General features: G+C 44.0%; 2 protein-coding genes across 2 annotated transcripts in view; both read right to left on the bottom strand.

The window, feature by feature from the left end:
- The window catches only part of LOC141989760 (cytosolic phospholipase A2 epsilon-like), a 79,263-nt gene extending 72,316 nt beyond the window's left edge, over nucleotides 1–6,947 (bottom strand). The window contains exon 1 of the mRNA XM_074956682.1: nucleotides 6,841–6,947. Coding sequence (XP_074812783.1) covers nucleotides 6,841–6,947 — 107 coding nt within the window. The remainder of the gene's footprint in view (nucleotides 1–6,840) is intronic.
- A 5,122-nt stretch (nucleotides 6,948–12,069) lies between these two features.
- Nucleotides 12,070–16,424, bottom strand: part of LOC141990085 (cytosolic phospholipase A2 zeta-like) — a 43,857-nt gene continuing 39,502 nt past the window's right edge. Inside the window, 4 exon segments of the mRNA XM_074957050.1 lie at nucleotides 12,070–12,303; nucleotides 13,565–13,751; nucleotides 15,074–15,240; nucleotides 16,129–16,323. Coding sequence (XP_074813151.1) covers nucleotides 12,083–12,303; nucleotides 13,565–13,751; nucleotides 15,074–15,240; nucleotides 16,129–16,323 — 770 coding nt within the window. The 3' untranslated portion in view covers nucleotides 12,070–12,082.

The raw sequence follows: 16,424 nt of genomic DNA, 5'->3' as shown, positions 1-16,424 counted from the left end.
CTTTCTATCCACCTTATAGTCCATTCATCCAGTCCATACTTTAACTTGCTGGTAATGTTGTGGCCCAACAAACTGTGCAAGATGTGAGGGGACAGTAATCCTCAAGTTCTCACCCTGACTCTGACTCACTACAGGGTGACATCTTGGGCTCATCACTTAACCACTGTAAAATGGGGATAATGCTACTTGCCTACTTCACACAGATTGCAGTGAGGAATTATTTCATTAGTTAACATTTGTGCAGCACTGCTGAATATATACATGCTGAGTATGTGCGTGTACACACACACACGCACGCAAACCCATGCTGGTGCCTAAATACAGATTTGGAAGTCTGACTTTAGGGTCCTATTTTTGAAAACTTTGGCCCTAAAGTTTTAGGTGCTGGAGTCCAGGATTTGCAGGAGTTGACAGACCTGGAAAAGTTTATCCTAACAAAGTTTCATGCTTGTACAGTTTACCCTGTAAGTCACTTGATGCAAATATCTGCTCAGTAGCTCATGCCATCTATATCAGCATGCCTTCCTCTCTTTCTGACTCACAGCTCTTTGAAACATCTGCTTTCAGATGACATTGTGTGTGTCCTATGCCTCTGAGTTAAAAAATAGCAGCACAGGAAGAAACTAACTGCATTAGTTAACTTTGGGATGTAATTTGTAGGAAAGTTGTATACAATACAAAGTCACAAAAGACTAGAATCAAAATGTTTTCTTAGAGTAAATCTACGTTTGTAGAAAAAGGGAGACTGGCTATCTCATTTATAAAATGGGGATAATAATGCTTACCCGCCTTTAAAAAAATCTTGAGAACTACAACTGGAAATCATTTTGTAAGTGCTACGTACTATCATCATCATCCACTCTGAACCTTACAAACACTCACAAGAATATAGCCTGTAGGGGTAGAGGGCATCTCAGTCATAGGATATACTATACATCAGATTTTTGAGAATGGAGCAACACTACCATTTCATTAGCTTGCCTTTTGGGATAGTGTCAGTACCACACGTACAGAGTATATAGCAGCCATGCTAACTTTAGAATCACCAAACTCCACCATCTTGCAACAGCTGTGTTTTGCTTGGAAATCTCCCATCCATACACCAACCAGTCTTGGTGGTTCTACCTTATGTGATCACATCTGAGGGACATATGGCTTCAGGCCAGCCATAATTCCTTGCACAGGCGGTGTCAGAAAGTGATCTTAACCAGTCAATCATCATCATAATCAGTTCATATTTCCACCCATATCCTCAAACCCAAGCCAAGCAAAGCCATTCTCCTAAAATTAATATGTTAAAAGGTCTGTTGATGTTTGCCTAAAATGTGCTAACACACACCTTTGAGACATCCATTTAACTTGTTCTTTCATTTGACGCTGATAGGTTAGGATCAAGCTGTCTCCAAGCCATCTATGTGAAAATAACTATCCATCCGATGAGGTGAGCTGTAGCTCACAAAAGCTTATGCTCTAATAAATTGGTTAGTCTCTAAGGTGCCACAAGTACTCCTTTTCTTTTTACGGATACAGACTAACACGGCTCCTACTCTCAACTACAATTGTTGTTTAGCTCCCCAGAATTACTAAGAGAAGCAAATGTTAAGATGCTTTCAGTCAGCATCAGATCCACAAGTGTCATATTGACTTGTATTCATGAAATTTGGCATATTCTTTTATCAAGAACTCTTGCATCATAGTGTGAATCCAAATTATGTCTGTTACAGAGCCAATCTCCAGGTTGAGATTAGCCAAATTATTCTAGACCCTAGGTTTAAGTTCCTCTGTCCTTCTTGAGGTCCTTTTAGTTAGTTTTCTGAATTGTTTGAGGGGTATCTGAGCCCCATATTTGGCTTTTGAAACCCACAACTAAGGAAATGGAGTCCCAATTGGCCAGAAACCTAATACTAAGATAGAACCAAGTGATCTGCTGCTGTGTGAAAGAAATGTGTAGGGGGAAAAACATTGAGGGGACGAGGAGAGAGACAAAATAAAGATTAACTAGACTGAAGACTCCCAAAATCTGCAATTGAGCCCTGCTGTCCCCTCTCTACTTTAAAAAAAAAAGTTTTCCTAGTTACGGTTACATATTTTATTGTTCATTTCTTTAATGCACTCATTCAACAAAAAGAGTGCCTCTTTTGCTCTGCACACATCTTGAAATGTTCTAAAAATACAGCTATAATAATGGACTACTACTTCACACTGCTTTGCCCAATAATTAATACATATAATAATCCATTGTGCTTGCTGCAGCCTGTGACTGTTTTTCTCACTTATTGGAGAGACAAGGTAGGTGAGGTAATGCCTTTTAGTGGACCAACTTCTGTTGGTGAGACAGACAAGCTTGGTCCAATAAAAGATATTCTCTCACCCACCTTGTCTCTTTACTATCCTGGGACCAACATGGCTACAACAACACTTCAGACACTGCTCAATTATTATTTCTAGTACATATTTGTAACTAAGCCTGTGTGAAATGCTCTCAGTGAAACCCAAAACAATGCAAAATTTGCCTGGTTTCACACTACATTACAAACGCAAAATTCAGGCTAGAATTACAGAAAGATTTGTTGGGGCTGGGAAACTACTTAAAAGATTCTGGTTCCAATTCTGAGCAAATCTAAGTTTAGGAGGGTTTTTCTCAGAATCATTCCTAGACTGCTACCATCTCCCAGGTACAGATCTAGACTACTACCACTGGCCAGAATCATAACTACTCAGTTGTGTCTTACAGGTCCTTTACTGCGAACAGCATCGCCCTTACCTCGTATAGTTAGCACTGTACTTCTAGAGCAGAAGGCACACGAATTCTGTCACCATTGTCACTATAAAGTTCTGAGTGGGTACAAAATGTCACACGCTGAAGTCCCAGATGGCCTTGAATTTCCTACCATATTTACCTGTGGAGGAAAGAATTATAGCCTACATTTTCAGAAGTAAATAGTGATTCTGGGTGCCTAACTTGAAATAACTGAGGACCTAATTTTCAGACAGGGTTCCCAACTTTCCAATTTCTTAAAATCAGACAGTCCAGCCCCCAGCCCCACTACTCGCTTGCTCCTTCTTTCCCCCAGGATTCACCTGCCACCTGCAGAGCTGGGCTGGGAGCTGAAGTGGAGGCTGCCTACGAGATGCAGGTAGGAGTCGGCCTTGACTGAGAAGGGGCTGGCATGAGTTGATGACCCGGCGCCCCCGGTCCACACACCCTGAACCAGGCTGGTGGTGGTGTTTGCAGTCAGCCATCATGGGGAGGGCGGGAGGGGTTGTCAGTCTGTCTGTCTGAACCAGGCCAGACTGGGAGAAATGCCCTTTCCTCCCTGCACTGTTTCTGCAGCGGATGGGGGCAGAGGGCAGAGCTGAGGAGCAGAGACAAGGGTGGAAATCCAAACACAATCCAGCGACGTGGATTGGCACCTTCCTGGCTCACAGCCATGCTCCCCCAGCTCTCTGAAAGTGCCCCGCTGTGGTCACACATGCTGAAGTGGGCATTGCTTTGGGTCCCCCCATTCTGGGGCCCCTGCAGGCAGTAACCAGACTTTGTGTGTCCAGTCAATACTTCTGACCGGACACTGTACACGTCCCCTTTCAACCAAACTTTCCAGTTAAAAACCAGACACCTGGCAACCCTATTTTCAGAGGATGTGTGCTCAGCATTTTGGTCCTGATTCAGGAAAACACTTGAGCCACACGCTGAACAATCCCTACCCAGAAAAGCACTTCAGTAAATCTGTCTGTCCTGTTGACATCAATCAGGGCCCTTTAAAGTGTCTCAAATTGGGCACCCAAAATCTCTGGTCACTTTTGAAAATCTGGGCCTACATATCTGGAAGGAGCTCTCTTGCTCTGCAGAAGCAGAGATGATTTCTTTTCTGTTGATTCTTTGCTGGAAATGAAGCAAATAGTTGATAGCTGAGGCAAAGGATAAACAATTGATCCTTACTCACCAGGGGGTAGGTGCACTAGCAAAACAGTTTAAGGGCTCAGAATTTTAAGTTCCATCATGGGAACGCACACTGAAGAGTAGGGATCTGTTATTCTTATTTTGGGGAGAAATATATTTTCAGTTTCATAGTAAGTACTCCTACTTCACAGGCAGAACCTGCTAGCTAAGATGTATCACCCCAGGAACACAGAGACAGGAGAGTGAACGCAAGTAACATGCATCTGGGAGAGTGTATTGCTTCTGTAGAATTAGGATTATTGTTTTGAAGATACTAAATAATGTATTTGTTAATTCAATTAACTGACATGCTATCTTAAATGACAGTGCCTAACTCATAAACATCAAAAAGGATTTAGGTTATAAAAGTATTTCTCTCCCCTCACTTAGCCCCTATAGACAAAATATAGTTACCACCCTCTGAGAACATGAATTGCAGATTAGATAATTTTCGGTTGAGCACATTAAGGGTATGTCTACACTATGAAATTAGGTCAAATTTATAGAAGTCGATTTTTTAGAAAGCGATTTTATACAGTTGATTGTGTGTGTCCCCACTTAAGACCATTAAGTTGGCGGAGTGCGTCCACAGTACTGAGGCTAGCGTCGACTTCTGGACCGTTGCACTGTGGGTAGCTATCCCACAGTTCCCGCAGTCTCTGCCACCCATTGGAATTCTGAGTGGAGATCCCAATGCCTGATGGGGCAAAAAACATTGTCACGGGTGGTTCTGGGTACATGTCGTCTGGCCCCCTCCCCTTCCTCCCTCCGTGAAAGCAATGGCAGACAATCGTTTCGCGCCTTTTTTCCTGGGTTACCCGTGCAGACGCCATACCACAGCAAGCATGGAGCCCATTCAGCTCACCATCACCGTTCATGTCCTGGGTGCTGGCAGACACGGGACTGCATTGCTACACAGCAGCAGCTCATGGCCTTGTGGCAGCAGACCGTCCACGACTGGTAGCCTTCCTCGTCATCTCTTGGGTGCTCTTGGCCGGCCTCGGTGAGGTCGGTCGGGGCGCCTGGGTAGACATGGGTGCTCCTGGCAGACCTTGGTGAGATCTGTCAGGGGCGCCTGAACATAAATGGGAGTGACTCAGGGCATTCTCTTCTTTAAGTTTTGTCTAATGGAGATTCAGTCCTACCTGGAATATTGGCAGAGGGATAGCTCAGTGGTTTGAGCGTTGGCCTGCTAAACGCAGGGTTGTGAGTTCAATCCTTGAGGAGGCCATTCAGCCTCAGGCTGCTCTCCCAGCCAACAGCACCGTGAGCACCCAGGAGACGATGACAGCTGGCAGTCGTACTGCACTGTCTGCTGGCGAGCACCCAGGAGATGACGACGGCTAACAGTCATACTGCACTGTCTTCTGCCAGCCTACCCTTTGCTCCTCCCTCCACGAAAGCAATGGCCGACAATTGTTTTGTGCCTTTTTCCATGCGGGTGCCATATTGCAGTCAGCATTGTCAACCACCCGCCACTTCCACTGCCACTCTGCTCTCCTGCTGACGTCAGATCAACATGGCAGTTATGACCATTCTAAACACCATGCACATTATCCAGCAGTATATGCAGAACCAGAACCTGCAAAAGCAGGTGAGTAGGCGACAGCAGCACGGTGAGGAGAGTGATGAGGACATGGACACAGACTTCTCTCAAACTACAGGGCCCAGCAATTTGGTCATCCTGGTGGCAAGGGGGCAGGCTCATGCCATAGAATGCCGATTCTGGGCCCGGGAAACAAGCACAGCCTGGTGGGACCGCATAGTGTTGCAGGTCTGGGACGATTCCCAATGGTGGTGAAATTTTGCATGCATAAGGGCACTTTCATGGAACTTTATGACTTGCTTTCCCCTGCCCTGAAGCACAAGAATACCAAGATGAGAGCAGCCCTCACAGTTGAGAAGTGAGTGGCGATAGCCCTCTGGAAGCTTGCAACGCCAGACAGCTACCGGTCAGTTGGGAATCAATTTGGAGTGGGCAAATCTACTGTGGGGGCTGCTGTGATCCAAGTAGGCAATGCTATCACTGAGCTGCTGATATCAAGGGTAGTGACTCTGGGAAATGTGCAGGTCATAGTGGATGGCTTTGCTGCAATGGGATTCCCTAACTGTGGTGGGGCCATAGATGGAACCCATATCCCTATCTTGGGACTGGGCCACCAAGGCAGCCAGTACATAAACCACAAGGGGTACTTTTCAATGGTGCTGCAAGCACTGGTGGATCACAAGGGACGTTTCACCAACATCAACGTGGGATGGTCGGGAAAGGTACATGACGCTCACATCTTTAGGAACTCTGGTCTGTGGGAACGGCTGCAGCAAGGGACTTAGACCAGAAAATAACCATTGGGGATGTTGAAATGCCTATAGTTATCCTTGGGAACCCAGCCTACCCCTTAATGCCCTGGCTCATGAAGCCATACACTGGCACCCTGGACAGTAGTCAGGAGCTGTTCAACTATAGACTGAACAAGTGCAGAATGGTGGTAGAATGTGCATTTGGACGTTTAAAAGCGTGCTGGCGCAGTTTACTGACTCGGTTAGACCTCAGCAAAACCAATATTCCCATCGTTATTACTGCTTGCTATGTGCTCCACAATCTCTGTGAGTTGTGGGGATAACTGCCAAGGTAGCCCAGGAGGGGTGGGGGAGAAGGGAAGCACCGGGTGGGGTGGTGGAGGAGGGGTGGATGGAAGGACAAGGCCACACTGCACTTCAAAACTTATTGAATGCCAGCTTTCTGTTGCTTGGGCAGTCTTCTGGGGTGGAGTGGTTGGGTGCCGGAGGCCCCCCACTGTGTTCTTGGGCATCTGGGTGAGGAGGCTATGGAATTTGGGGAGGAGGGCGGTTGGTTACACAGGGGCTGCAGCAGCGGACTCTGCTCCTGCTGCCTTTCCTACACCTCAACCGTACGCCAGAGTATATCAGTTTGATCCTCCAGTAGCCTCAGCATTGCATCCTGACTCCTGTCCTCATGCTCGTCTCGTGCTTTCTTGGACTCTGACATTGTCTCCCTCAACACACTGTGCTGGGCTCTTTCAGCGTGGGAGGCCTGCATGAGCTCAGAGAACATTTCATTGCAAGTGCAATTTTTCTGGCTTCTAATCTTTGATAGCCTCTGAGATGGAGATGATACATGGAGCGATAAAAAATTTGCAGCTGTGGGAGGGAAAAAAGGGAAAGTAGTATTTAAAGAGACATTTTGGAGAACAATGGGTAGACTCTTTCACGGTGAACCAAGCTGTTAACATTACATAGCACGTGTGCTTTCTTTACAAGGTCCCATTTTGCCTCTTATATCGAGGGCCTGCCGGTAGGGTGTGAGAGATCACACACGCAGGACTGGCAGGCAACAGAATTTGGCTTGTAGGCAGACATGGTAAGCCACAGTCTTTTGGCTTCTTTAACCTTCCTAACATGTGGGAATGGCTTCAAACAGCAGCACCCTCATTTCACATACCAAGCACCCATTGGGTTGGTCCTTTAAAATGGGTTGACCATTTAAAAGGATGAGCTGTGGTTTTCGGGTTAACGTGCAGCACAAATCCAACTAACCACACACACACACACAAATAATTCTCTGGCATGATCACTTCACCCCTCCCCCCACTGCATGGCTAACAGCAGGGATGATTTCTGTTCAGCCACAGGCAAACAGCCCAGCAGGAATGGCCATCTCTGAATGTCCCCTTAATAACATTCCCCTATTTCTACCAGGTGACCATGAATGATATCACTCTCCTGAGGATAAACACAGAGAGATAAAGAACATGAATGCCAGCAAATACCAGGACCATACGCTGCCATGCTTTGTTATGCAATGATTCCAGACTACGTGCTGCTGGCCTGCCATGGTGAAGTGTCCTACCATGGAGGACGGAATAAGGCTGCCCTCCCCAGAAACCTTTTGCAAAGGCTTTGGGAGTACATCCAGGAGAGCTTCACTGAGATGTCCCTGGAGAATTTCCACTCTGTCCCCAGACACGTTAACAGACTTTTCCAGTAGCTGTACTGGCCGCAAATGCATCCCAAGTCTTCAGGGAAAATTAATCATTAAACATGCTTGCTTTTAAACCGTGTATTATATTTACAAATGTACACTCACCAGAGGTCCCTTCTCCGCCTTCTAGGTAGGGGAGCCTGCCTTCAGTGGGTTGGGAGGGTACTAGATGCAGGGTGAACAACAGTTCCTGGCTGTCAGGGAAAACGGTTTCTCCGCTTGCTTGCTGTGCTTCAACCTCCTCCTCCTCATCATCATCATCTTCCTCGTCCCCAAAATCTGCATCCCTGTTGCGTGAGAGTCCATTGATGGAGTCCATGCACAGGGCTGGGGTAGTTGTAGGGGCACTCCCTAGAATGGCATGCAGCTCATCATAGAAGCGGCATGTCTGGGGCTCTGACCTGGAGCGGCCATTTGCCTCTCTGGTAGGCTTGCCTGAGCTCCTTAAGTTTCACATGGCATTGCTGTGGGTCCCTGTTGTAGCCTCTGTCCCTCATGCCCTTGGAGATTTTTTCAAATATTTTGGCATTTCATCTTTTCAAACGGAGTTCTGATAGCATGGATTCGTCTCCCCATACAGCGATCAGATCCAGTACCTCCCATTCGGTCCATGCTGGAGCTCTTTTGCGATTCTGGGACTGCATGGTCACCTCTGCTGATGAGCTCTGAATGGTCACCTGTGCTGATCAGCTCGCCATGCTGGCAAAACAGGAAATGAAATTCAAAAGTTCATGGGGCTTTTCCTGTCTACCTGGCCAGTGCACCTCAGTTGAGTGCTGTCCAGAGTGGTCACAATGGAGCACTCTGGGATAGCTCCCGGAGCCCAATACCATTGAATTGCGTCCATGCTACCCCAAATTGGACCCAGCAAGGTTGATTTCAGTGCTCATCCACTCGTCGGGGAGGAGTGCAGAAACTGGTTTTAAGAGCCCTTAAAGTCGGAAAAAATGGCTTCATATTTGTTTAATTCAATATACAGAGCGTATGGTTGGTTATTTGCTTCTTTAATCTTAGTTATGTATTTGAATGGGAAGGAAAAGAAATTTAATTAGATACTCCATCAACTTGAAAAGTCATATTTCTGCCTCAAAATAGTATATACTTACAGTAGTTACCAGTAACACCCAAAGGTAGTAAAAAATAAAGGAAGTTAGTGAAGAAAATATTTCTCTGATTTTTAGTGTACTGTGTGTGTGACAGCATGCTATGTACATGCACTGCTATTATAGCAGTGTCAGTCCCAGGATTTTAGAGAGACAAGGTTGGGGAGGGAATATCTTTTATTGGACCAACTTCTGGTGGAGACAAGCTTTCAAGCGACACAGAGCTCTTCCTCAGGTCTAGGAAAGGTACAGCTAAATACAAGATTGAACAGATAGTTTAGCATAAGTAGTTAGCACATATTCTGAGGAATCATTCAGTGCAAAGTTTTATCACATTCAGTAGTCATAGGACAAAAAGTGGAGTTAGAGAGTTACAATGCTGTTGTAAGGAGACATAAATCCAGTGTCTTTATTAAAACCACGATTTTTAGTGTTTTAGGCTCATCTTTTGAAAGTGCTGTGCAGGTTTCCTTTGAGGATGAGGACTGATATCTCAGCTATACAAAGTGATCACCCACAGGTGATATGCTGTTTTTGTCTTGTATCATTTTCCTGTGTGAGTTCACTCGAGAGCATAGTGCTTGTCTGGTTTCTTGTTATTGGGGCATTTAGTGCACTGGATGAGGTACACTAAATGTTGTGATAAGCATCTGTAGGACCCATGGATCTTGAAAGATGTGTTGTGGGAGCTGTGCATACATACAGTCAGTTTCACTGTTTCTCCTGCATAGTCAATTTCTCCCTGGCTGAAAAAAACCTTTTTAAATGTCAAAGAAACAGAAAGAAACCCTTTGTAACGTATTCAATTTTTTAAGCAAAAGCAAGACATCCTATTTAAAAGGTGCCCTATTAGAAACTGGATTTTTTTTTTAAATACTTTAAAAAATTATAGTTGACATCATCCTTTTAAGGCAGGGCCACCTGAGTTCAGCTAGGGAATTGCAATATAATTATGTGAATACATGTATTGTAAGTTAGGATGCAAGTCACACAAGAGAAAGGGTTTGAGTGACACTGACACTGGGCACTCTGGTTGGCTGACACAAATGTCATCTTGTGCTAGACAAGGATCCCTGGTTTTCGGATGGTTAATATGCTTTATATCACTGAACTACATTCCCCTGTCACTGTATTACTTCTAAGGCTAAATCACAACGGGGGTGAAAGTAACTTAAAGGACTTACTGGTACGCCAGAGTCCTTAGCAGGGAGCAGGGCCTCAACCAGAAGAGGCGTAGCCTTTACAGCTTCGGGCCCTTTAAATTGCCAACAGAGCCCCAGGGGCTCCCGCCCCTACCCCAGGCCCTTTAAATCTCCACCAGAGCCCCGAGCCCCAGGGTAGCAGCAGCACCCTGCCCTTTAAATCACCGCCGGAGCCCTGGGCTGCCGTCGCTACCCCAGGGCTCCAGCAACAGGGCTCCAGTGGTGACTTAAAGGGCCAGGAGCTCTGGCCGCTGCCAAGAGCCCCAGACCCTTTAAATCACCAGCCTGGGGAAGCCGGTCTGGTCCAGCACAGAGTACCAGCTCTTGCCGGTATGCCGTACAATACCGTACCAGCTTATTTTCACCTCTACATCACAACCAAGTTACATTTGTGTTCTCTCACTTCTTTTAGGAAGCAATGACAATAATTGCTGATGCCGAGAGGCACCTGCTGTGATATGAGAGCAGACTGCGGCTATCCACCCTGCTGCGGTCTCCGAAGGCTGGTTTAAGTCCCAGCGCTCTACATCTGCAAGTATAGCCAAGCCCCAACTCACTAGTGCACATGGGTCGCCTATAAGACCAGCCTCAAAGTAAATTCTACGTATTATTTTGATACATGCAATTTGTGCACGTGGATCTCAGATGGCCACATCCCTTACATATTTATTTCATTGAGGAACATTAAAGGACACTGTATGCAAGTGTATAGTTTTAATCAATTAGAACTTAATTACTTTTAATTAAATATTTTATTTTATTAAGCCACATTTCTCAGTAGAAGCAATAGAGATGCAAATTTTTACATTTTAAAACAAAAAACTGGTTTTAAGCTACAAGTACCCAACTGCAAAAGCAGCTGGTCTCTGTGTCTGTCAGCATTAAGACAAGACAAAACCAGCTCAGATTTACTTAAGATTTCCACAACAAAAATCACCTTCAGCCTGAAGACAAATAAGCCAAATTTTATCCCACAAGGAACATTTTTGAGAAAGAGGCAAGCTAGATCTGCTCTTAGAATGGAATGGCTATTTCAAACTTAACCACAGCTGGACTGCTATTGTTAACCAACTCTCTCTGTTTGCCTTTATATTCAGAACACTCCGGGGATAATCAGTTGTACAAATTACTAGGTTTAATGATCTCAAAATAATTAGATGAGATTAAATGAATTCAGATTAAAGAGGGGCCAGAACTGTGGAGTATGGATCCAGAATTTACCCAAAGCTCAGATATTTTCTGAATCTGCTGCATCTCCAATTCAGAACACTAATCTATATTTATGGTTTCTGGAGACAGGAAAAGCAGGTGAAGTAAGTACATTTTTTACCACCCACTAAAACATGTTTTCAAAGGAAAAACTCTAAAGCTAAACAATGCAGAGCTCTGAAGAAACCTCACACCCTTATTATCAACTGTCTGCACTTCTTGATGCCATCCTGACAGGTACTGAATATGGAGCAAAACCCTCTTTCCCCTGAAGAATAAGGATTCTGGAGATTAGTTTACCAGCATTACATATTTATCAGTGGAAAAGCATCACTGGCTTAATCCCATTGGTTCACACATTGCACAGGAACACAAGAGCTCAGTAAGAACATACAGACATGCTCATACACAAATATTTTAATGCTATTATTAAAGCTCCATTCACACACTTCACCCAGAAGTGAAGTCCAGCTGATACATACTGTATTTGGAGAAGCTACAAAACATAGTTAAGTTATCAGCTGTGTTGGTCATTTGCAGATATCTTAGTCCTTTGGTGTTCCTGTCTGAAGCTTTCGTGTATTCAATGCCCTGCAACCAGTCAATATCCTAAATACAAGGCTGCATCTTATTTCCTTTTGGCATTCTTGAGTACCCTTCTTTTCATGCCCAAATCAAGGGCTTTTAAAATAGCGTCCTTGTTGTTCATAATATTGTAGCAGCTTAATTCCAGCAGCCTATCAAATTCATTGGGTTGATATGTGAAGTTCATAGAATGATAAGGAGATTTTTCTCCTTCAACAGGAAAGTTGCCAAAGGATTTCTCATCTTCCGTCTCACGCTCAACTCCTGCAGACAGAAAAATCAGACAATAACAGTCTTCACAGATTCCCTTAACAAGATGCTCCCATGTTTGTGCAGGAGCAGAAGGAGGTGCTACCATCATGGTTTATCATAAATCTACCCACAAGTTGATGATCGATCGATCGATAGATAGATAGATAGATAGATCGATCGATCGATCAATCATCGGCTCCACCGACTCTGCAGATGGCTCTTTTGTCCTGCCACTGGGTGCAGGTAAGGTTCCTGACAAGGTGAAATAGGTGTGTTTGAAGCACTTTAACCAAGTGTGATTTTCAAGCCCTATACTTGGTTCCTATCTCACAGGCAGTGTGAATGATTTTAATTCTTAACTTTTTCAGCTACAGAGGGGAACCCAGAGTCCCTTATCCCCAGTACTCTTCAGCTTTGCATTCAAACCTTTGGACAATACAATTCCATATGCCAATGTTGTTACTGTTCATAAAACCAAACACCTCAGGGCCCATTGTCATTATCCTAATACAAAATTTCAGCTTAAACATTTTAAAAATGAGGCCAAAGCTATGACAGAAGCTCCAACCCCAAGCAACCGAGACTCTCTGGTAATGGAGCAAAGAGGGCTACTGAAAACTGGACTAACAGTACACCTGAACAAATATACTCTATGTAACAAAAACTACTTTGGAATATTTGAATACATTAAAACTGTTTTAAACAGATGGTCCGTTCCACCAGCTAGAGTAGGGAACGCACAACCTTCATATTTGTGCATTTAATAATATAAATATTTAATCACTTTAAGTAGCATATGAATCATATTTTCTTGAGATATTGAAGATGGATATTTTGGTGGCCAATGTCCAATATATAGTTACTGCTCCCAATGATTCTTCTTGTAGGGCAGGTTTACACTTCAAATTTGCAGCTGCATTGCTGAAGCATGTCTGGGGAAGATGTTCTAAGCCGACAGGAGAGAGCTCTCCCACCTCTATAAGCTATGTCAGTGGGAGAAGCTCTTCCACCCACATAGCACAGTCCACATGGGGGTTAAGGTTGGTATAACTATATCACCCACGGGGGTGGATTTTTCACACCCCTGAGTGATGTAGTTATGCTGCAGTACATATGCAGTATGCAAGCCTTAGGTATGCAGGAAGTAAACCTTAGGTAAGTAAGCCTTAGGTTCTTAGCACCTTACAGGATTGAGCCCTAAGCAACTCCCGACTATGGGGCGAAAAATTCTCAGCACCGTGTATAATTGAACCTCTCCTACATACTTCCTTACCTGGTGCCTTGTATTTCTGGAATGTGTTGTTCACCAATGGAAAGTGAAGCACTATGGGAACTTTTGGATTCCGAGGATCCATGAACATATAACACTCCTTGGGCTTCTGCTTATCTGTCTCACTCACAACAATGTGTGGAAAGGGGATTTCCCGTTCTTCACAATACTTCTGAGCCTGATGCAGCACCTGAACTCAGAAGACAAAAGTAAAGTTATTTTCTTTACTGGATAAGATCTAAAAATCAGGTGGTGCCAGATATTCAAAAGTTCTCAGCTCCCATTTAGGCATCTAAATAAAGATGAGATTTTTCAAGTGCACAGCACTCCAAAGTTCCCATTCTGACCTCATGGCCAGATTTACAGAAGAGCTCAAAAGAGTATATGTCTACATAGGGCTTAACACAGTGGGGCTTCAACCTCAGCCTCCAGGTACTATTGTAATATAAATGTTATCATCAATGATAACAATGTAGCTGTTTGATTTGGCTATACCTATCTCTAAACACTAAAAAACAGCCCCCTCCCAAAGCCAGGGACAGAACCCAGGATTCCAGTCTCCAATATTCTATTGCTGTCTAGCCAACAGCTGGGCAACCCACTGGCAATGTGTGTGTCACATCGCATCCCCCTGTACTGGCTGCTCCACACAGAGAAGAGCAATTATTCCTGTAACTCAAGTAAAGGCTTGTGCTGGGAATGTGAAAATCCAGAGTTCAAACTCTGCTTATGATCCATATGCCAGAGGGTTTTTTTATGGCAAGCAATAGAATTAAATTTTTTCCATTTTTCCTTTTTTTTTCAAATTGGTTTATTTAAGTAACACAGTGAGAAAACATCCTTCAAACATGCTTTTTTTTTTTATATATATATATATATTAGTGTGTCCCACATTTTGGTCATTTGTCACACATTTTGATTGTTGGTGTCACACACTGGCAGTTTGAGGGATGAGAAATTTGCTTTGAAACTTCTTTTCCTTGTGTTTTTAAATCTATGTCACGGGCCCGGGCCCTCAGAGCCCAGAATGTGCAGGGTCGTGTAAAATTTCTAAATGTACATATGTTCATTTAACATGGCATTTTAAGTATAGAAAAAAATGGTTCATCTCATATGGAAATGGTTATTTTTAGACTGATATTTGTCCATCAGGAACTGGACTGAGATCATCAATTTATTTCAGGTAAATCACCAGCCATCAGTTGGAAATCTACCAAATTGATCTTGGATTCAAACCAATTATCTACAGATTCATAGATTTTAAAGCCAGAGGGATAAATATGATAATCTAATCTGGTCTCCTGCATAACAGGCCACAAAATTTCACCCAGTAATTTCTGCAGCAAGCCCCAAAACTTGACAAAAGGTTGTATAATGCATTATACCCAGTAATAATTCTCTCAGTCATTGAGATATGTCTAAATAGGGCATTTGACCATTCCGATTTCATCCATTATGTCCTAGGCAGTAGACACATGTCTTTGCCTAATTCTGCTCCATTTTGTCTCTCACCTCAAATGGAGCTTCCCAAGAGTAGTTGAATGAAAAGATGACATCTACATCTCTCTCTGGCTGAAGCACCAAGGGAAAGGGAGAATTGATAGAAAAAACCCCATCTACCAAGTACAGATTGTGTTCCATTGGAGTTAGCTGGTTGGGAAAGGCATCCTGGTGAGTGCCTGAAAGACCCCAAAATCATACTGGTCACAAAACACGTCAGTCTAATTTCAGAGAAAAGGTGAAAATCATCTGAGACCCTAAGGAGAAAAGTTTAAATACCCTGGAATTACATTAACTGTACTCCCACACCCCAACACCCACCCACCACCAAATCAAACTAAGTTGCCTCCACCCTGGACACTCAGCAAAACAAGACAAATAAAAAAAGACCTATATCTGAGCACCACAGAAAAGCTTATAAGCAAACACCACCACAGGAACCAAACATCTCACGTGCATTAACTATTCTACCATCACAACACCCCTTTAAGGTACGGAAGAGAGATTAAGTGACTTGCCCATAGAGCGTCAGTAGCAGAGCTCAAAACAGAACCCAGATCTCTCTATTCCTGATCCAGTGCCGTAAGCACAAGCCCATCCTTCCTACTGGGACAGATAACTTTCCTATATGGCAATTTCCAATACAGTCAAAAGGGATTTGGGATGGTTTTGCTCTGAAGTATATAAGCCCAAGTCTGCTGTCATATACACAAGTACAACCCTGTCATTGTGGTTGCCTGTTTGTAAAGGAAGACTGCATTTGGCCAACAGCGTTTTCATTGGTGGTGTTGGTGATTTTACTCATGGAGATCTGGTTACACAAACCGCAGTGGCAGCAGACAAAACATGTTTTTAACTTGTTTTAGACAACAACTGCATTTTGAGCAGCCTTCTATACTGCCAACTGAATGGTTTGCTCAGAGCAGCATCTTGCCCATTTTATAAGCTTTACAGCGGCATGTACTTGGATAACACATACTTGCATTGTCACTGACTGGTCATCTCTCTCTTCCTAACTGTCCCCAATTCCTCTGACACACAGTCTCACACAGAATCTTGTTACCCACCTTTCCAGGCCACGAACTCCTTGGAATTGACGTAGTCCCTGTGAAGGTACAGTCCACGCATGAAGTTAATGTTTTCCCCAGCAGAGAAGCGAGACTTAAATACATCTTGAAATAAATGTGAGAAGGCTCCACCTGGCATGACCATTCGCTTTTCTAATTGTGAGGGGTCCAGAGGCTGGCGTCCTCGAGCCTCATCTGCAGAAAGAAACAAACAAATCAGAATTCAGATCTCTGTATCCAAGTTCAAATTTCACAATTCCCTGACCATTTTACCCTGAGTTCAAGATGCCAGCCAT

Source organism: Natator depressus, chromosome 6, assembly GCF_965152275.1.
Source record: "Natator depressus isolate rNatDep1 chromosome 6, rNatDep2.hap1, whole genome shotgun sequence".
Taxonomy (NCBI): domain Eukaryota; kingdom Metazoa; phylum Chordata; order Testudines; family Cheloniidae; genus Natator; species Natator depressus.
The sequence above is the reverse complement of the archived record's forward strand: the minus strand, read 5'-3'. Positions and strand labels throughout refer to the sequence as shown.